The sequence below is a fragment of the Frankliniella occidentalis genome, unplaced genomic scaffold (assembly GCF_000697945.3).
Source record: "Frankliniella occidentalis isolate FOCC.00 unplaced genomic scaffold, Focc_3.1 Scaffold27, whole genome shotgun sequence".
NCBI classification, from domain to species: domain Eukaryota; kingdom Metazoa; phylum Arthropoda; class Insecta; order Thysanoptera; family Thripidae; genus Frankliniella; species Frankliniella occidentalis.
In genome coordinates, this window is record NW_026267157.1 from 736,990 (window position 1) to 758,628 (window position 21,639).

The following is a 21,639-nucleotide window of genomic DNA, read 5'->3' on the forward strand; positions in this document are numbered from 1 at the left end:
ACAGACACGAGGTCGTTTGCATAAGCCCGCTGGATAGCTTTTTCAAAGCAGAAGGGCGGGCTAAAAAACGCTTTCCAAAGCAATTTAAGTTAGATCATTGCGGTTCTTTTAAGGTATAGTATGCCTATGGTTAAACGTAACTGTGTGCGCAAGGAGCTTTTTAAAATTTCATAACTTTATGAAATTTTAAAAAGCTTCTTGCGCACACAGTTACGTTTAACTAAAGGCTTACTATACCTTAAAAGAACCGCAATGATCTAACTTAAATTGCTTTGGAGAGCGTTTTTTTGATTTTATGTGCATCTCTATTTTAAACATGAAATAGCTGTTTTTTTTGCACAAATTCTTAAGTTTCAGCCCTGTGTCACCATAAGGCAACATGGAGCGCAACCTTAACTTTAAAAGCAAATATCTCAGAAACGAGTCCATAAAGATAACTTTTCGAGTATACTGTTGTGTGCACGACGGTTCAAAGAATATTTTCAGTGCAAAATATCGCGTGATTCATTACTTGACCTTAAGGGCTATATATCTTTAAGCAAAATGTTAAAAATAGTCAAGAATAAAGTTGATAGAGCTCCAAAGATAACCCTTCTAGGAGACAGCAATCTGAATAACATGGAACCTCTTGTCAAGGAGGTAGCACCACCAGACACGGTTCTTGACTCAATTGTAAAACCTGGACATTCAACAAGTGAAGTGTGTAAAAACCTTAACATCTCAACATCTGATCTCACACCTTTAGATTACATTGTTACAATGACAGGAGCGAATGACATTGTCGATGCTAAAAATGGAGACTGTCTTGAAATCCCAGTCTTTACTGAGGACAGAAAAAATCTAATGTCACAAGCTGAGCATACAATTGTACTAATAATTGAAGGGCAAAACCACGACAGTCTTGTCTGTCCGTCACACTCATTTTTCTTAGTTTTTGGCACTTTTTTGTACGTTTTCCAGCATGGAGAAAATACTAAACGTAGCCCTCTTAGAGGTAATTCTCAGACGAACTTAGTGATATGTCGCGCTGCGCTCTGCAATGCCATGTTCCTAATCTAGGGGCTTTCGAAAATGCGTGACGGACAGACGCCGAACGGAACTGACTTTTTGCGTGTTTGTGTGACTGTAGAAGTAAAAGTATGTATATTATTATGTTGTAAATAACACCAAAAATTCTGGCTTTAAATTACCTTTAAAATGATGTGACTCTAAAATTTTTGATACAACGAGAAGGTATTCAAATACTACTAAAACTATAGCAAAAGTGCTATTTTTCCGCCGTGGTTTTGCCCTGAAGTACCCCATAGGTATGATTTTCCTAGTGCGAACGAATACATTGATATGTATAACAACTATATTGAGAACTATGTTAAAGAGCAGAAAGAACAAAGTATATTGAAGGATAGGACTGCTTATTTAAAGATAACTGAAATTCTGACAAGATCATGCTTCACCCCTCATGGTCTTCACATTAATCAAAAAGGAAAGAGAGTATTAGCAAATGTAATAGCTAATGAACCTACGTGTTTTCCTTATGAAGAAACAAGCATCAAGTCAATTTTTCAGCTAGAATGCTCATCTTTGAACTCGATCTGTCTTTAAATGATACAAAACGACCCTGAAATTCCCAGCCCGAGTGTCGCTTCAGCCCCTACTCTTACCCTGCCTAATAATACTAGGCACCCAGTCCCCCCGCCCTGTTCCTTCACAACAATACTATCCGACGTCGGCTGCGCCGGCCGCTCTGTCCGCGCCCGCAGTTTATCTCCTTCTCAACGCCGCTTGTACGCCGAAATTGCAAAAACGAAGCAACCATAAACAAATGACAGCTAAATATTAAATAAATATTAATAGAACTTAGAAAACAGACCTTATTCTTAAATTTGTATCATCTGCTTTCAAGATAGATTCTTGATTTAGATTTTTTCTTCTTTCCACTCCGAGTACGTTAAATATTGATAACAAAAGGATTTTGACATAAAATATGCCCCCCATAGTGCAGCATTTTCATTATTTGAGAAATGAAAACAACGAGAATACGCCCAGGATAGAGAAGAAGAAACAAAACACTGCCGGAACGGCTAAGATCTTGCCAGCAGGCGGTGGCGCTCAGAGGCGCCGCCTCCGCGACAGCGGCGGCGTAACTTTGAGCTTCCATATCTCCACTTCCAGACTGTTGTTCGACAATTGTTTTTATATGCGGCAAATCAGCAGACATTCTAGATTCAACAAGCAGGCCCGCCCTTCCGCCAAACGAAGTTGCCAGCCGCCGGCAACTCCGTTCGGCAGGGGCCGGGCCTGCTTGGCCTGCGGCCCGACCATTCCCTGGCACGCGATTTGCTGAAGAACATGATCGAATGATGTAGCGGGCCTTCGGCCCGCTTAAACCCGTCGTCTTTGAGTTTGCCCCAAAGACTCGAGAAAGGGATGTAACGGTGAAGCACCGCGACTACAACCCACCCTTCTGCTAAGAAAACGTTTTTTGGGGGTGGGGGGAGAGTTTTCTTTCTATTTTGCGGTTTTTAGGCCTTTTCCTACAACTTGGCAATTTTTAGCTTATTTTCGTCAAAAAAGACCCTCTAGCGCCTAAACGGGTAGAGATAGAGCGAAACGGACGAAATTTTTGCCCAAAGGGCTCTACTTTGACGAGTTACCCCTTAGGAGCTCACACAAAAAATATTTTTTTCTGACTTTTTTGACCTTCCTTATTTTCTTTGATACCCCCTTTTAGCCCTTTTGGGGTGGTTGCCAGGATTTGCCGTAGGCGTTTCGTTCTCTAGGAGTGGACCTTAAGATACCCTGAAAATTTCAAGTCTCTAGCACATCTCCTTCTAGTGGAACAGACAGACAGACACACAGACAGACAGACAGACACACAGACAGACAGACAGACACACACGAGGTCGTTTGCATAAGCCCGCTGGATAGCTTTTTCAAAGCAGAAAGGCGGGCTAAAAACAGTTTTCCTTTTGTGTGTAAGTTCTCTCGAACGGGAGTTACACGTCGCAACGCGCAGTGGCGTAGCGGTTTGGGGCCCCATGCCGGTTCTCCATCTTAGGTCCTACTCTCATGCTTTGAGGGATCTTTCTTGAAAAACGAAACAGATTTTTTGAATGATTTACGTGTGCAAGTACGTCTGTAAGCACGTAAACTATTCAAAAAATCTGTTTCGTTTTTTCTCATCGTACCCACATCAAACTTTGCAGGACGAGTTCCGCAGCTCTAAAACTAAGAGAAACACATTAAATTTGACCAACTGACAATTTGACCAGTTGTTACAAAGCTCTAAAGGAGCAAGGTGGGCGCAGCAGCGGCCACGCTAACTTTGAGGGACTTCCTCAAAATTTGTGACTTACTTAGAGGGTCGTTCTTTTTTTTTTCAAGAAAGATCCCTCAAAGTTACTGACTCCCTCGAAGTTTTCCCGTTTCCCTCTAAAAGTGGGACTTCGTTTTTACCGTGAGACGTTCAAAAATATGCTTCGGAATTGTCTCTAGAACATGATGTGTGCACGCTAAATAGATCACGGGCCTCTTCAGTCCGTCCTCAATGAGTTCGACAGCCTTAATTCTCCACGCAGTAGTTGAAGCCGTCGTATCAGAACTTACACCCCTTTGACTGCAATCCCCCAGCTTTTGAGCTACGAGAGCACCTCTGTGTTTGCCGGCCCCACTAACAATAATATTTGATCCCAGCAACTGAGAGACGCTTTCGCCTGTGGAAGTATACAAACAATATCATGAGTAATGCCTATAGGAAAGTCCGGGGCCAAACTTAATCACGTAAGTTAAACGGTATCGTCTAAAAATGCTTACCAGTCACCACGGCAGGCTGCCTTTCAACATTGTCTCCTTTCCCGCAGAGAGAAGGGAATTTTTCCCAAGTTCATGTGAACGGTCAGAGGGCAGCTGGGGTAGAAATTTTTCCAGGTGCTATCGGCGAGATTGTTATGGACTCGACTCTCTTCCGATGCACTTGACTTCGGCTTAATCTGGAAGAGGAAAAATTCAAGCCAGCCAACCTTACAGTAGCGGAAATAGTTCTGAACGTACTCGTGGTCGGCATTTTCCCTCTATCCAGTGATACCATGAGCCTCTCCAGGTCATCTGTTGAAGGTGGCACGGCTGGGATCGACGAAAACTCAATTCAATATCAAGATCATGCATTATTGTCCTTAATCAAACTGGCAGGCTGAAAAGTCAGTTGACTCAGGAAAAATAGGTATGGAAAAGATTATTATGCTGTCAGAGCAAGGCGATACCTCAAGTGTAGAAACTGATTTGTTGCTAATTCAATGTAGGTTGAGTAAATTTCTGTACAATTACAGAAACACCCCCTACTACGACCACTCACAAGAGTCCGAATGAAATTTTCAGTTCAGTTTCAAACCCAGAACTATGTTATCCCATCTCGTAAATGAAACCAATGTACCCTTACGCAACTACCATTTCTGAGCTGGTGAACGAGTTAAATTTCGACTTACCAAGAAGTCTGATATAATTGAAGGAGTTATTGTCAGAGCTAAAGGTCCTGACATTTATGCGCAAAGTGACACATCCGCGCACCTTTTGTAAACTTGGCGTACTTTCTGCGACCTGGGTCGGCGACCCTGCGCGAAACACTCGCGCACATGGGGAGAGGGTCGCAACTAGTATGTCATAGGTTTGTCACGACGAACTAAAATCAATCCAGTTGCGTACAGGAAATTTCGCGTCGGGCAATAGGGCCCAATATGTACAGATGTGCGAAAGGTTCGGAATCGACGAATCAGCTCTGTTCCAATCCCCTTCAGAGCAATTTGCTTAAAATGCTAACTATTCGAAATTTCGAATCGTTTCGCCCCCTTTCACCGGCTTCGCTTTTGAATGGCGCGCTCGTTACGTATAACTACAAACAAAATTTTTATCATTCCCTTTCGGTCATATCGTAGAAAATTAATAAAGAAACATGTTTTTGTTCCCATTTACTAAGATTGTCTCATAACGTTAAACATTTTCAGCTAAATTTCAGACTAACAAAACGGGGTGAAAAAATCGATTCGAGAAAAGAGATTGGGAATCGATTCGTTTTTGTTTTTTTTCGATAATTCGATTCGATTCGAGGTGAAACCGGATTCGCTTATCTTTACTAACAGGGTATTTCAACCAGTTCAACCGGTTCCAAAGGAAAACAGAAATGCTTCCTGAACTGTTTCCTCCCTGACGCTCATTGGCAGATGTTGACCAAGTTCGCAGATCCGCCACCAGGTCTGCGACTGCCCTAGCGACGTAGCGACGGGCCCGAAAACTTCGTCGGCGTCAGGGAGGGAACAGTTCTGGAAGAATTACTGTTCTCCTTTGAACCCGGTTTAAACTCGATGAAATATCCTATTCGCGGATACTTTCCTAATCACTCAACTTGGGTGCCGCAGGCCTAGCTACATGGACGCCAGGTGCGTCGCGGTGGAACAGTGTTCCGTGAGATATCGTGAAGCCTGTTACGCGCGACGTGGTCTTGCGTACATGTTGGTGGTTTAAAAGACTAGTTTTTGAGCTCGTCTCTGAACTCGATCTGCCTTTTCACTGGGATACAAAACGGCCTTAGGAAATTTCCAGATCACGATTTTAATTCCTTCTCGGGTTATCATGCATACAGACAGACTAACGAACATAATGTAAAGTTTTCTGTCAGTGGAGATATGGGCTTCTGTTTACGATTCGCCAACAAGTGATTAATGATTCTTTCTGGAAGTCGAACGTACGTGCTCGCTTGGCGATACGTGCTTTGTCGCACTCTTTTCTGGCAGCACCTCGGCCACTTAAGAACAGAAGCTCCCCAAACTCGTGTCGCTCGTGACTAACAGTAATTTAGGCATAGCGGTTGTTTGCTACGTCTTTGGGCCCTCCTCAGGCGGTGTATACAACCAACTGCACTTTGACTACGGACTTCAAGTGAGTAATAAGCTTAATTTTAGGCCAACGTTGGCTCATTGTCCTTAACATACTGCATTTATGCTTGAGAGCGATGGGACCCCGCATCAACACAATGTACACGGTACTAAATATCATCTAGAATTAACGGCGAATCTGTGTATTTTTTTCACTGTACCGTGTTGTTTAGGGATAACAATAGTTGTTCAGGTGAACAACAAAAGTTGTTCTGGGACACCAAAAGTTGTTGAGGCAAACAACATATGAGTTGTCCTAGTTCTATTACAACCAAAGTCAATCAGCAGCTAAAAAATATGTTTAGACACATCAATTGCTGACCAGCAACGAAAGTTGTTGAAGAACAACTAAAGTTGTTTAGGAACAACTAAAGTTGTTTAGGAACAACATTGCTGTGGACGAACATCATTGCAGTTTTGCAACAACTTTTACTGTTGTCGATCAACATTGCTGATTGTCTACAACACCGTCGTCAGTAAGAGAGTTGATTTTCAACAAATATTTGCGGCCGCCACAAATTTGGGACATGCCAATGAACCCATAAAAGTGACGGCCGATCTTTAATTGGCTGAGCGATTACCGAAGCCTATTACTCCGTCTGGTCGGTAAAAACTTTTTCTGACTGTCTGTGTGTCTGTCTGTTAGGGTGTTCCATTTTAAAATCGGTATGCCAGAACGCAGCTTAAATGAAAATACACGTCAAAGAGTTTCCGACGACGTTGGGCGCTGCAATGTCGGGAACCATGTGCAAGAATGGATCTTAGGCCTTTGTCACTTTCGCGCCAATTTACACCCGACAGGATTTTTCCCATGCCGCGCCGCGGACGAGTGGCCGAGGCCGAAGACTCGCTGTCCAAAGACATCCTACGGTAGGTACTTGGAGTTTGTCATTTCGCCGGTAACGCGTGGCGTCACGTTACGTTGGGCGTAACGCCTAAGTGAAAAGCAGCTTAAAAGCAGCTTAAATGAAAATACACGTCGAGGAGTTTCCAACGACGTCGCGCGAGGGGCGCTGCAACGTCGGGAACCATGCGCAAGAATGGATTTTAGGCCTTTGTCACTTTCGCGCCAATTTACACCCGACGGGATTTTCCCCCTGCCGCGCTGCGAAGGCGCGGCCGAGGCCGGGGTACCGCGCGGCGTCACGTTACGTTGGGCGTAACGCCTAAGTGAAAACCAGTATTTTCGCTGCAGCGGTGCACATATTCATCGAATGGCGACCGAGTTTGTGCGAGAACGTAGAAAATATTGAGTGTTATAGATGGCCCAACGCTAATCGATAACATTCATCGGCATCATAGGCAAAAGTCAAAAAAACACGTTTTGTGGCAATTCCGCCTGCCAACTAGGCAACCAGCTGTCTGCATGTGTGTAGAGATGTTGTCTAGTTGACAGGCGGAATAGCTACAAAGTGTTTTTTTTTTTTACTTTTACCTATGATGCCGGTAAACGTTATCGTTTAACGTTGATCCATCGATAACACTCACTCTTTGCTACGTTCTCGCACAAACTCGGTCGCTGTTTGACGCATATGAGGACCGCTACAGCGAAAATACTGGTTTTCACTTAGGCGTTACGCCCAACGTAACGTGACGCCGCGCGGTACCCCGGCCTCGGCCGCGCCTTCGCAGCGCGGCAGGGGGAAAATCCCGTCGGGTGTAAATTGGCGCGAAAGTGACAAAGGCCTAAAATCCATTCTTGCGCATGGTTCCCGACGTTGCAGCGCCCCTCGCGCGACGTCGTTGGAAACTCCTCGACGTGTATTTTCATTTAAGCTGCGTTACGAATAGATCGGTGGCTCCACTCCTAAAAATGGAACGCACTTTCCTCGGTGTCTTTCACTAGACCAACAAACGTTTCTGTGAGCCTGTGCTTTGCTATGTCAACCAATGCCGCCTGATGTTGCAACAGTGCGTGTCGGATGACCGAAATAACGTTCCTGATAACGTTGATTTTGGTTACACGTATTAACGGTACTGGGTAACTGAACATAAATTCGTTATTTTGTACTAACGTTAAATCCTATAGCCGCTTTTAGAATAACGTTCATTTGCAGTTATTTTATTTGAGTTCAATTATTAATCGTCAAGTATTTTGGTTTTTAAAAATTACCGACAAAAAAAAATGGGGGAAAAATGTTCTCATCTTAATTACTGTTCCGTCGTTACGTTAAAGTTTTTGTTAAGTTAGCAAACCCCGACTACTCCCCACCTGCCCCCCACCTCTTCCCGGGCGGCCCACTCTGCTTAGTAGAGCAGCGCCTTTCCACCTTTTGTTTTTGAACTTACCACCGCTCTGCGCTCCATTGGAATACCCTATTATTCTTCTTTCGTATATTTACGTGTTGACCAGGTTTGGTGTCAAAATGAGTCGAGAGAATGTCTTCGCCTGTTTCGTAAGTTGTTTGTTCTCATCAACGAACCACTTAATGATTCCAATTGATATTTATTGTGTTCATTCAATACACTCCTACTCATCTCGTGTGCTCTCCTAGATACTCGTCTACTTCGTCAAGTGCGCGGTAGGACTAGCACTCGAGCCCATTCCTCGGACACCCGTAAGTACTTCGCTACACTGTTATTTAAAGGCGTCCCGTCAGAGTGCGACAAAGGCGTATGCTACAGAAACCAGTGCGACTTAAGTCGCAGTCTGGGCATACACCTTTGTCGCACTGCCACCATACACCTTTGTATGCATAAAATGCCGGACAACCCCTAAGCCCCCCGAAGCCCCCTGAGCGGGTGCTTGGCCTGCATACACCTTGGGAGTGCACTTCATGGGCCTGGAGCCCACGGCTCACAGCTCCCTAAAACCGTGTACTGTTTTACCCAACACAAGGTGTATGGAGGCCAAACACCTGCCCAGGGGGCTGGGCAGGGCCTTAGGCCCTGTCCGGCATATTATGCATACAAAGGTGTATGGTGGCAGTGCGACAAAGGTGTATGCCCAGACTGCGACTTAACACTAGAACTACCGGGATTTTCGTATACCTAGATCTACCGGAGGGGTCATATTGACCCCTAGGTACTATTCCACCATTTTAGCTGTTAAAAGACTGCGGTTTTGGGTACACAACTTCTTATTTTTGATTTTCTTGACACTTGATGCAATTTTTGGACCTACGGGGGTCCCTGTGTGGGGGTGGGTAGGCAACCCGCAAAGCACAAAATGTGATTTTTCAGACGTTTTTCAGGTTTTTTCGCAATTTTTCGTTTTGTTTCCGGTAAATTGCATAGGATTACAATCAAATACAATAATTCTCAACATTTAAGCATAGCCTGTGTTTATTTCAGTCTCACAAAACAACCGTAAACACTGCAAATACTGTAAGTAATTCTGAAACTAAGGTTCCTACGAATAAAATAGTATACAAATATCATGCAATAACAGTCGTAATAGACTATTTATTAACATTTTTACCCTCCGTTCGGCCATGACACGCGTTTTCAGGCCGACAGAACCGTTGCGAATGGCTTATAAGTATTATGTGAGGAAACCGTGATTTTGAGATGTGCGGGTTGCCTACCGATACTGATAGAGGTTCAAGATTGTCACACGACCAAGCGGACGTCAATACTTACCACACAGAACAACAATGGCAAGTTTTAAGTTGAAAAACGCTCGCTAAAACCATCAAAAGCCCTCGGAAACTAATACAGGGGTCAAAATGACCCCTTCGGTAGAGCGAGGTATATGTTATGGTATCTCATAAAGTTTGTGACGCACATGCCTGATTTCTCGTGTCAAAGCGTATTTTGGTGACCCATGAAAAGTCAAAAAGTGGCGGGTCGGTAGAAATTTTTTTTGATTGTTCGTTTGGCAATGCAAAATCAAAAGGGGTCATTTTGACCCCTCCGGTAGTTCTAGTGTTAAGTCGCACTGGTTTCTGTAGCATACGCCTTTGTCGCACTCTGACGGGACGCCTTTGAAATAACAGTGTAGACATTTTGCCAAGGTAACGATCCCGAGCAAGGTCAGCCCACTTCTTCGCCAATCCAACCCTGCTGGTCGCTAACACGGTAAAAACAATGTCTCATTTTTTGAGGTAAGAAGGCAAACTTTGAGGGAATCCCCTGGTTTGCCGAAAACTCCCCAGATTACAACGAAGTGTCTTAAAAAAATGAGATTTTTCCTAATTATTTGAGGAGATAAATTATGAACTGTTTTTTTTTTTTGTTTTTTTTTTTTTGTTTTTTTTTAAGAATGAATTCCTCAAAATCTGAGGCGAGGTCAGAGGACTGTTCATCAATCGTGGGAGTGCCTGAAAGGTTTTCCCTTCTCCTCAAAAAATTAGACATTGTTTTTATTGTGAATAAACATGGATATGCCCAAAATCGCTCCAAACTCCTTAAAATGCTACGCAGAGCTAATGTTTTGGAAGGCCAGGGAGGTGTTAATAAATCTATTTAGGGTCATATTAAAAAGTTCGGAGTATTCATTCACGTCTTTGTTAACTTTAAAGCAAAACGAAACTAAATTTGAAAGGATTAACTCAGATAAAGATATAAACATCAGACATGACATGAACATCCTGGCATCCATATATAAAATAGGAAGTAGAATATCAATCACAATCACAAAAATCACAAATTACATTGCTTGACAAGATTGGAGATAAAGATTAGTAGTATCGTATTAGTATCATTTTCGTAGTGATTAGTTATTTGAACATCATGGGCACAGGGTCAAAGTATATACTAGTGTGCAAAATTAAAGCTGCAGAAGAGCCAAGTACTCATCTTCATTGAGTGGCTGGTCACCATCTTCACTGGCAGGGTTAGAACGTGCATACTTCAGGAGTTGGGTCCTGAACTTGATAGCTCCATTCTTTAGTCGTTGTAGATGTTGGCGATTATTTGGGAGAGAGTCCAGGATTGGTAAACCATCAAAGCCTTCTCCTTCACTGAGTTGGGCTAATTGCCTCTCTACAACATCAATTTTTTGATAGATGAGATGGCTTGTAGGAAATTTATTTGTTTGGAGAAGTTGAATTCAAATCTCCACTTCTTTGCCCTTCACAGCTACAAACTCAGCCTGTACTAATTTTTTTTCTCTTTCCAGAACAGGCAGCCGTTTGAGATACCTTATGCTTTTGCTTTCTTTGTCATTAGAATCTTCCTCAGCCTCAACCTCAAAATCATCATCTTCACTATCCCCTTCTAAAAATAGAAGAATATCTTTAAAGTGAATTGGCAGTTTACTGACTTCTTCCATGAGTACCATCTAGTGATGGAGGGTATTGGGAATAGGGTCCACATGCTCTTATCATCAGGATATTTTTCTTGCAGATAGAGACGAAACTCATTGTTTCTTTTCCGAGCATGCAGAAAAGCTGTCTTCACCTTTGCCACTGCTGCATTAGGTCAGGAAGATATTTTTAAAAAGTGTTGGCAGGATTACGCAATTTATGGGTCCAGCACTGCACATGGAGTAGTTTGAGATGAAGTCCTTTCAGAATTTTGCAACACTTGGTATCGAGCTGAGTCAGACACAACTGCAACTATGTCGTTAGTATTTTTCTCCACTATCTGGAGACAGTCCAGTAAAGCATTGGCACAGAAGCTGGAATTCACTAAGTCAAGCACAGCAGATAAAGCCAGACAAAGCTGTTGAGTGTCTAAAGGTGTCAGGGGCTGCAGCAATATATTGAATACTGCCCTCACTGATAAACTAAGTGTTCAACTGCTCAAAACTTCTAAGTGTGCAACTGTAAGTTAAATACTTGCAAGTGTGCAACTGCAAGTTAAATACTTTCAAGTGTTCAACTCGGTTGGTGTGCACTTGCAAGTGTGCAACACCTCGGTTAAACACTTCCTACACATTAAGCGTCCAATCTGAGGAAGTGTGAAACCGAGGAGTTGCACACTTGCAAGTGCACATCTACCGAGTTTAACACTTGCAAGTGTACGACTACGGAGTTGCACACTTGCAAGTATTCAACTTGCAGTTGCACACTTACAACTGTTGAGCAGTTGAACACTTAGTTTATCAGTGCTTTCACTTGCATTTGTGGTCTCGTCACAGTATACAAGACTAGGTCTTTTTCTTTCAGAAACTCTTTTAGCTTATCTTCCTTAATTTATGTTTTGGAATATATATCTCCCTGAGAGGTCTTGGTGCTGTCCACGCCAACTCGACAGCAAGCGACCCAGTGGGAATCTCGATTTTTCTATGGTAATCGATGCTACTTTAGGTCTAGGTCCCACACGTGAACCCGACAGAACTTTGTCGATATCTCAACTGGGGTGGAGTGGGTGCGGATTATAGTTCTAGCCCCCACCCCCCCTCTAAATGACTATTTCCGACCGTGCACCGGACTGGTCGCGTGCAGCGCAATCGAATTCTGCCAGTGGTTAGCACTACACGATACCCTTCGAGGACGGAAGGGTGCAAGCGAAAATATTTGCCGCTTTGAGAAAAAATTAAATATTACGAAACCAACACGTCAGCTCAATTATCTCAGAGAAAACTGTATTTTGTGGGCCCCTAGGAGTCCAATGAATATCAATTCTGGGATTAGTAGGTATGGGTGGATTAGAAATGGGCCCGAAGTGCTGACGAAATCAAAATAAAGGTTTTCGTTATAATTGAGTTGATGTGGTCGTTTCGAAATTACTAATTTATTCTGATAGTGGTTTTTCGCCTTCCGTCTTCGAAGGGCCTGGTATCGTGTCAACCACTGGCAAAATTTGATTGCTCTGCACGCGCGCAATCCGGCGCACGGGCGGAAATAGTGATTTGGAGGGGGTGGGGGCTGGAACTTTGATCCGCCCCCAGTCCACACGAGAAGAGATATCGACAAAATTCCTTCGGAGTCATGCGTAGGACCTATCTACTTGTCGAGTTGGCGTGGATAGCCCCTCTTGCTTTTGGCAGATCATCACTGCCAGGCACTCACTTGCGGACCCAGTCTTGAAAAGCCTGCAAATATTTGAACAAATTATCCTAGGGAAGAGAGTGGAAGGAATCATCACAATTCATTGCTTTAATTGTAGGTACTTACTGGATGTTCAACCTTATGCAAAGGTATACCTTCTAATATATATTAGAATCAACCAAAGCCTGAACTAATTCTAAAATAGAAGTATGCTTTTCGTCGTTGCTTTGTTTAGCAAAGTATCTCACCTGGCGCAAACCGGATCCACGAAGAACGGAGCAGTTCTTCCTAAACTGATTGGCCGACGTCGACAAAGTTCTGAACTGACCGCAAGGACGGTTAAACCCCCAAGTATCGGGTCCAACAGCACTGCTGTTCTTCTTTGGATCCGTTTTGCGGCAGGTGAAAAATCCTATTTGGCAACTTGCGTTTGGACATAATCGGGCTTGACATATCGCGGGAACTTAAAACTAAATGAGAAATGATTTTTCTTTTATTCAGCGAGGATGCGTTTTAAGCACATCTCCAACAGCTGCAAATTTGTCTCTACAATAATCGCCCCCCAAAAAAGGTATTTGTACCTAGGCTATTTACAAATTTTAACATTTCAGATCACCAGTTAACGCACTTTTGAATCTGGAAAGTTACAATTTGTACCTAGCCGAGGTACAGCTTAACATTTTTGAGGGTTTTGTTTAGAGACAAATTTGCAGGCCTGACGGCGCTGACAACCTACTCGAGCACTGGGCTTATGCAACCGCTCTCGTGTCCGGCAGCCGTCCGTGTATAAGGAAGGAGATGTGCTTGAGGTCTACAAATCTTAGGGTGTCTTAGGGGTCACTCCTAGACACCGAAACGCCGGGTGCCAATAAAGCATTCCGGTAAAGCTGAAATGCAGAAGAATGCAGGGAACAAGAAAACGGAAGTCCCATGTATAAGCATAGTGCTTCCCGTTTTTTTCTTCCTCGCATTCTCCTGCATTTTAGCTTTACCAGAATTCTTTATCCTGGCAACCAACCGTTAGTAGGTAATAAGGGGTAACAAAGGAATAGGGGCTGAAGAAGTGGGAAATTTTTTGATTGCCTCCCAAGGGGTAATTCGCGAAAGTTGAACCCTTTAGCTTGAAAGGTTGTCCTAAGAAAAACCGCTCAGCGATCCAGGGGTAGCGAACAGCCGCTCAGCGCACGGGTGGCTGGAAACAACCGTTCAGCGCGCGCGACGCTCCCGATAACCGCCTCAGTCGCTTTTTCATCGAAAATGTAATACTGGTATTGTTCAAAAGAGGCGGAAATTCTCTTTCGGATGATACCAACATTACATTTTCGGTGAGCAAGCGACCCGTGCGCTGAGCGGTTGTTCGCTCAGCCCTGGGTCGCTGAGCGGTTTTGCTTATTAGGGGCATCGCATCACGTATCTAACAACTGTAGGTCCAATTTTTGCGTGTCAGACTCGAAATGCGGTGGCATTCCTTGCGCCGACAAGAAGGGAAGGGAAATTGGCAGCAGCCTGCCGTGCTGTGGAGTCGATTGTTCCTGAAAAATTCGCATCTCGTGGGCCATTTACTTATTTTCTACTAGTTTTAGCAGGACTCATTGTCGCCTTTGCCTCACTTACAACGCAATAATAACGTTATTTATGGTGGCGTACACAACCTCTAAGGCGCATTTTGTTCTCTCTTTCTATGACCAATGTTTGTGTTTAGCCCGCCCTTCTGCTTTGAAAAAGCTATCCAGCGGGCTTATGCAAACGACCTCGCGTCTGTGTGTCTGTCTGGCTGTCTGTCTGTCTGTTCCACTAGAAGGAGATGTGCTAGAGACTTCAAATTTTCAGGGTATCTCGATACCTACAAGGAAGACACACGTACTTCTGGGCTCCCAGGACAGACTCACGTACTTCTGGGCCCACAGGACAGACTCACGCAGTTCTGGGCCATGCATGCATATCCACGTAGTTCCCTTAACCTCAAAACTTACACCTGAAAGAATGCCTATTGCTGTCTGTAGATGTGACCTATTGATTTAAGGGTGGTCTTTTATTAAACCTGCTAACATGAGCAGTTGGTCCAAGAAATTTACTTGCTGTACAATTAGTGGAACACTTTGTATTTGATGCTGCTTTAGAGGCTATGGAACTACGTGTTTATTGCATTGGGCATCAGAATTACGTGAGTCTACCCTCGGTCCTCGGAATTACGTGAGTCTGTCCTGGAAGCCCAGAAGTACGTGTGTCTTCCTTGTAGGTATCGATCTTAACGTTCACTCCTTGAAAACAAAACGCCTACGGCAAATCCTGGCAACCAACCCTAAGGGGCTGAAAGGGGGTATCAAAGAAAAGGGGGTAGGTTAAAAAAGTCAGAAAAAAATATTTTTTTAATGAGCTCCTAAGGGGTAACTCGTCAAAGTAGAGCCCTACGGCTACGGGCGAAAATTTCGTCCGTTTTGATCTATCTTTTACCGTTTGGGCGCTGGAGGGAGTTTCTCTCACAAAAGTGGCCCAAAAATAAATTTATAATTTCCGCCCTTTGGGCGAAAATTTCGTCCGTTTGGCTCTATCTCTAACCGTTTAGGCGCTAGAGGGTCTTGTTTGACGAAAATAAGTTAAAAATTGCTGTAGTGAACAATTAAATGTAAAAGAAGGCCCAAAACCGCAAAAGAGGTAAGAGACTCCCTCCCCCCACCCCAAAAAACGTTTTCTAAGCAGAAGGGTGGGTTGTAGTGGCGGTGTTTCACCGTTACATCCCTTTCTCGTGTCTACGGGGCAAATTTTAAGGACGACGGGCTTTGCGGGCCGAAGGCCCGTTACATCATTTGATTATGTTCTACAGCAAATCGCGTGACAGAAATGGTCGGGCCGCAAGCCCGACCATCGCCGCCAGCAGGCCAAGGAGGCCCGGCCCCTGCCGAACGGAGTTGCCGGCGCAGCGAAGCGAAGCTGGCAACTTCGTTTGGCGGAAGGGCGGGCCTGCTTGTTCCTGATATGCCTCAAACGAAGGAAATCCGCGGAAATCGTCCAAAAACTTAATTCATAGCTCACACTCGTCGAGCGCCTCTTCACACCGCATGCTTCCAGAATAACATACAAAACATTCGTACTATTGAAGACCAAAAGTCTTGTCAGTGTGCGACAAAAAGAAATTTAAAGGTAAAGGTCGGCTCGCTTCACGTAAATTGATTGCTTGTCTCCTAGCATGAGAAAATACGGACTGAAAAAGCTATTTGTGATCTTGTAAAACAGGCTTTGAACGAGATGAATGACTCCAATCTCGAACTGGATTATACCGTTGTAATTCCCATATTGCCATCTTCATTTTAATGTTAGGCTTAAAGTACTTTGCTTGAGTAAAGTACCCAAGAAAGCAATTTTAGTTTATGCTTGCACACGCTCCGCCCAGCAGATGGCGCGCTAAGCGTCAAGTGCCCAATCTTAACTAACCAGGGGGAAGGCTATGGTAAAATGTAAGTTATTGTAATACATGGTAGTCCATGGTCTGTCATGGTTTATTGTAGATAGACCATAGTATTATGGCCATGGTTATCCATGGTAACCATGAAACACCATGGTTAAAAACGTAAGGAAAACTATGGGTGAGAAAGAAACCGGAAACCATAATCCATCGTCAAGTTAGTTTGGCTGGGTTTTCGGGGCAGGGATTTCGAAAGCAGGGAGAGCTTTGCGGGAATCTTCCTCTAGTTGGTTAAGTGAAGGTCAGGCCGCTCCAACATAAAACGGCCTAACCGGCATGTAAGTATCCTCCCAGTCTCCACAATATCGTGCATGAAAGGTCTTACCTGTCAAGACGTTATCAAGGTGAGATGCCCCATACCAACCTCACCATGTTCGTGTTTCAGGCCGAGATTCTAAAGTCAGATGGCTATCCGTCTGAGGTCCACCATGTCACAACTGAGGATGGGTACATACTTCAGATAGACCGTATACCTCGGCCCGGACAGCCAGTGGTATACCTTGCCAATCAACTGTTCAGCTCAGCAGCTGCTTATCTTATTCTCGGAAAGGGGAAGTCGATTGGTAACTATCGCGAATTATACTACTTGTTGAAACTGCAGTTATTTGTATTCAAGTTACTATTGAGAACGTTATAACTTAACATTTTCGTGTTAACTGTTCTACCAGGTTTTCTCTTGTATGATACTGGCTTTGACGTCTGGTTAGGAAACTTCCGAGGTACCAACTTTTCCCTTACTCATCAAAACATGACAAGCTCTGATGACAACTTTTGGAAGTTTGGGTATTTTTATCGTACTAAATCTTTTGTTGTGTGTGTGCATAAACTTATGTTTAACTTTAAAAAAACACTTATTTTACGTGACTAGGCATGGATTTAACGTTACCTTGTGGATGTTTAAAATACTGTACACTATAACCCTCTTAATTATTTTTTCACATCTTTCTGGTTTTCTGTGTGACTGCTACGCTTACGCATTTTTTTAATGCGTCAGTATGGAGAAATCAGTGAGCTGTGAATTTAAAAAATGTCCTAAAATTTTAGCATGTGAATGTTTTCTCGTATCCAAATGCATAGGTATTTTTTGTTTTCTCATTCTTAGACAAATTAAATTTTTTTGCATGGGAAGATGCAAATTTGCCATTTTAAACATCCGCGTTTGCATTTAGGCGAGGTGTGCAAAAAATGCGTGTTTCACTCAACCCTTGTTTTAAAAAATAAAAAATTAAATAAAGACCCGCTACAGATTGTGGATTACCAGGGAGTACTGGGGATTACCAGTCTGTGTACACCTGATTGCGATAGTTGTCCCGCAGGCATGGCAGACACAACAGAATTAGTGCGCTCTTTATGGCATATTACCTTGAAACGTAAGAACTTAAACTTTGATATGGTCTGGCGTGCGTTTAACGGTAGAATTATTTGTACCAGGTGGCATGAACATGGGACCCTGGACAATCCCGCAATCATCGACTACATTTTGTCCACTTCAAAGCAATCGAGTCTCGTTTTCATGGGTCATTCTATGGGTGCGACGACTTTCTTTGTGACGGCCTCGGAGCGCCCTGACACGCTCAGCAAGATCCGCGCCGCCTTCCTCATGGGGCCAGCCACCTTCCTGGCACACCATCGGAACGCCGCCCTGTCCCTCTACCACCCCTTTGCCAATTTGACACGGGTGCGTAACGAGTGCTCACGGATAAAATTAAGCATCCTTCTTCTGCAAGCCAGAGAGCCCCGGTTTCCAAGCAGAACACGCTGTTCTCCAAGCAGGCGCGAGCGCCCATCTCCTATCAGATCCCACACGGAAAAAAGACGTCTATTAGATGTCTAATATGCATCTTACTCTAGACCCCCAAGGGTCTATTAGACGTTTAATCGTGTCTACCACTAGACGTCTATAATTGATCGATTGTCCACATTTACAACATCTATTAGACGTCTTTCTGTCGATGTTAAATAGATATCTACTGACAAGTATTTTACGACAAAATTTTAAAATTTTAACTGTTCGCGAGCGAACTGACTGCTCTCTCATGACTCTGTGTTCTCCTTGGTTATCTTTGGACGTTCGAATCTGTCACCAGTGCTGGGATTAGAACCCTCAACCTTTGGGTTCGAGAGCGCGAACGCTACCCCTCACCCATCGGTTGCTTCTAGGAGGAGCTGTGTTGGAAGATGATATCTTTCTACAGAGATGACTAGACGGCTACGCATATCTACAGATTGTCTACTTCTAGACGGTGCATGAGAAATGACTCGGAGAGTTTGCTAGACCTTATTGTCTTTTGGTAGATAGAAGGAAGATAGTCAATAGACGTCTAGAACTTACTGGTTTTAAGACGTAGACGTTTAAGACGTAGCAAAGATATCTACTAGACGTATCGGTTTCATTACAGGTAGACCTAGACGTCATAGACTGGTGGCAGATGATCTATAGATATCTTCATATCGACAGAAGTATACGTAGATCAGAAATGCAACCTCAAGACCGTCTATCGATGTCTACAGTATATCTATCAGTAGATATAGACAATTTGTACGTATTCTAGATGCTCTATTGATGTCTATATATGTCTATAGATGTCTCTAGACCGAATAGACGAACGGTAGACCATCTACCATCATCTATAGATGTCTATTTTCCGTGTGGGATTGACCGGCTTCCAAGCAACCCGTTCTGCTTGAATGTTGCCACTTTTGCTTGGAAACCAAGCACCCGCTTTTAGTGTGTGGCTCCACGCTACTCAGGCAATTATGATCGGTGAGCCGCAGCAGTGCTGCCAGAAAAGTAGGCAAAACCCGCCCAACACACAGCTGTGTGGAGCGGTCGGTATCTACGCCTGCCTACTAGACAACATCTACACATTCGTGCTGAGGTTTTGCCTAGTAGGCAGGCGTAGATACCGACCGCTCCACTCAGCTGTGTGTTGGGCGGGTTTTGCCTACTTTTCTGGCAACACTGAGCCGCAGTCGCTAGCGATGCAACTAGGTGTCGTGGTGACGTGTACCCCCGGTAGAGATTCACCTCGGTCCACCTCCTGGGATCGTGGGACTGTCGATAGCGGCAAGTGAGGTGCTTATGCTTACGATGGCCATAGCTCCATTTGCACTCGAACATGCCGCTTTTCATGGGCTCCCGCGACTAGTGGACCGACCGATGAAAACCTCTGCCACCCAGTGGTTGTCGGTCGTCTGGTAGAGAGAGCATTTCCGTAGGGCTATTCCAATATTTTCTTACTATTTCAAAGTATTTCAGGTCACTTCGTGACTATTTTACCTTTCGACGTGACTGGAAGTGACGCAAAGTGACCGGTCACACATAGTAAAAAAGGTGTTGGGATTTCTCCAGGATTCACTCTTAACCACTACAGCTCCCTCCGACCCTCTCATTGCGAATCCTCTCAGTCCGGCGCATTTTACTCGCGGGCTCCTGCCTGCATGAGAGAGTGCGCTCAATGTCCAAGGAATTACTAGACAGCGCCGTTCCTAGCCCTATCGTCGTAAAACAGGTGTTGTAGGAAGCGATTATTACGTCGCCTATGTGTTTCTGAGCTAAAATCGACACGCGTGCGAGTAAATGTACGGAGTCATTCGGGAAACCCTAAAGGACTTGTGCACTATTTTTCCCGACTGTTCCTTCGTTCAATCCCATTAGCTTTTTAAACAGTACGGACGCGTACCCGCGTACACGCTAACCAAAGCACCTATTGCTCAGCTTCTCTCGACTAGGCTCTGTGGAGTTACAGTAGGCGCTTGATACAGACAGGGCGGAACTATAGCGAGCCCCCACCATACCCATTTATGAGATATTATTTTTACGCCACCCCCTTTACTTTGAAGCCCTCTCTCATCCCCCAAAGGATTCTTACAAAAATTTGCTGCAGGCGTTTTTTTTATTCCAATGTGTCCCGGTGGCCGGTGTCCCGGAATGGCCATCGAGGTAACCTACGAAAAAAACAAAATCACTGTATTACAAAGACACGGCTTGGTATCTTTCAAAGCACTGCGTTGTAATATGAAACATATTTCTGTGTAAGACAAAGATTAGTGCTTCGTAATACAAATAAGCAATGCGGTTCATAATTACGAATAAGAATTCAGATTATTTGTATGCCGACGAAGAAAATGCTTTGCAAGGTTTAAACAAGGTGTACTGTGACAACTACATACTTTCGTTTACTTCTTATACTTGCAGACGGTAGCGGATTTGTCTAACCATCATCGCCAACCAGTGGAGTTCATTCGTTCAGTGATTGATAAGATTTGCAACAGCGCCAGGAAATTCAGTCAATCACTTTGCAGACTGGCTGGTTTAAGTCCTGATGATCGCATAGTAAGTATGGCTGTCGATGTGTCCTAGATATAAAGGCCGGTGGCCTTTAGGTTTAAACCTATGAGGCCAATGTAGTGCCCTGCTTTTTAAGAAAGTCCGATGTTTAGACCGCCGCGCCGTTTGGATATCGGCCCCTTTGTTTTCAGTGAAATGTGGGCTAACCATTGGGAAAACAAAGAAAGTTCTTAATAAACGGAGGATGAATGTCCAATCTACATTTGAGAACTTGGAAGTTTTTGTCATAATCCTCATGGTTTGCCCGTATTTTACTAAAAAAGAAAGGTCCTATGACTATTCCCCGACCCGACCCCGACCCAGGGGCACATTCACTTCACTTTGATACCGTAGGTCTCCATAGACCTGTGGTTTTCACGTGGGTATACGAGCAACCCCGCTACTTGCGTGCCTCCAGGTGTAAAGACAAAACGTTCCCACACGTTCCGCTCGCCACATTGGAGCCAGGCTCTATCTAGACGCGGTAGAGCTGGGACCAGCGTCCTGGGGGCGTCGTGGCGTAGCCGCGGCGCATGTTGAAGCTTCATATTCCCGGAGTCTTCTTTGGGTAGTGGCCCTTCACTGTAGTCTCCGCCGAGCGACAACCCCTCCGGTTCTTCGGTTTCTGGCCACAGGTGCTCCTCGGTAGCGGTGGTCGCGTGGGTCCGTCCTTAGGGGAGCTGCGGGTCGGTGGCGCGTAGAGGTGACTGTAGATGATCGTCGGAAGTGAGGTTGGAATAAAGGATACAGTTCTTGGGCCCCAGCCGGGTGCGGTTGGCGTTGCGGTGGCGTCCTGGCGCAGGCGTCGCAGCATGGGTCGGAGGGGAGGGGGGGGGGGTAAGGACTGATGCTTAGACAAATGTAACATTGCAAAGAAAGGATACGGCTTTTCAAGCGCTGAAAGAGACTTTTGGGTGATGCTGGTTTCTTGAGAGCGCGGAGGGGGCAATAGAGTGAGAGAGATAGCGTCCGTGCGTACGAGAAGGACTAAGTGTGTGTGTGTGTGGGGGGGAGGGGTCAGGACTGATGCTTAGAGAAATGTAA

At 44.5% G+C, this 21,639-nt stretch overlaps 1 protein-coding gene across 4 annotated transcripts in view; it reads left to right on the forward strand.

Annotated features, from left to right (window-relative positions):
• The first annotated feature begins 5,803 nt into the window (after positions 1–5,803).
• Positions 5,804–21,639, forward strand: part of LOC113206866 (lipase 3-like) — a 49,947-nt gene continuing 34,111 nt past the window's right edge. For all 4 annotated transcript variants that reach the window (XM_052265445.1, XM_052265446.1, XM_052265444.1 and 1 more), the window contains exons 1-8: positions 5,804–5,928; positions 6,726–6,794; positions 8,278–8,320; positions 8,420–8,482; positions 16,651–16,828; positions 16,934–17,048; positions 17,697–17,943; positions 20,464–20,601. In XM_052265445.1, the coding sequence (XP_052121405.1) occupies positions 6,736–6,794; positions 8,278–8,320; positions 8,420–8,482; positions 16,651–16,828; positions 16,934–17,048; positions 17,697–17,943; positions 20,464–20,601 (843 nt within the window). In that variant the 5' untranslated portion in view covers positions 5,804–5,928; positions 6,726–6,735. The remainder of the gene's footprint in view (positions 5,929–6,725; positions 6,795–8,277; positions 8,321–8,419; positions 8,483–16,650; positions 16,829–16,933; positions 17,049–17,696; positions 17,944–20,463; positions 20,602–21,639) is intronic.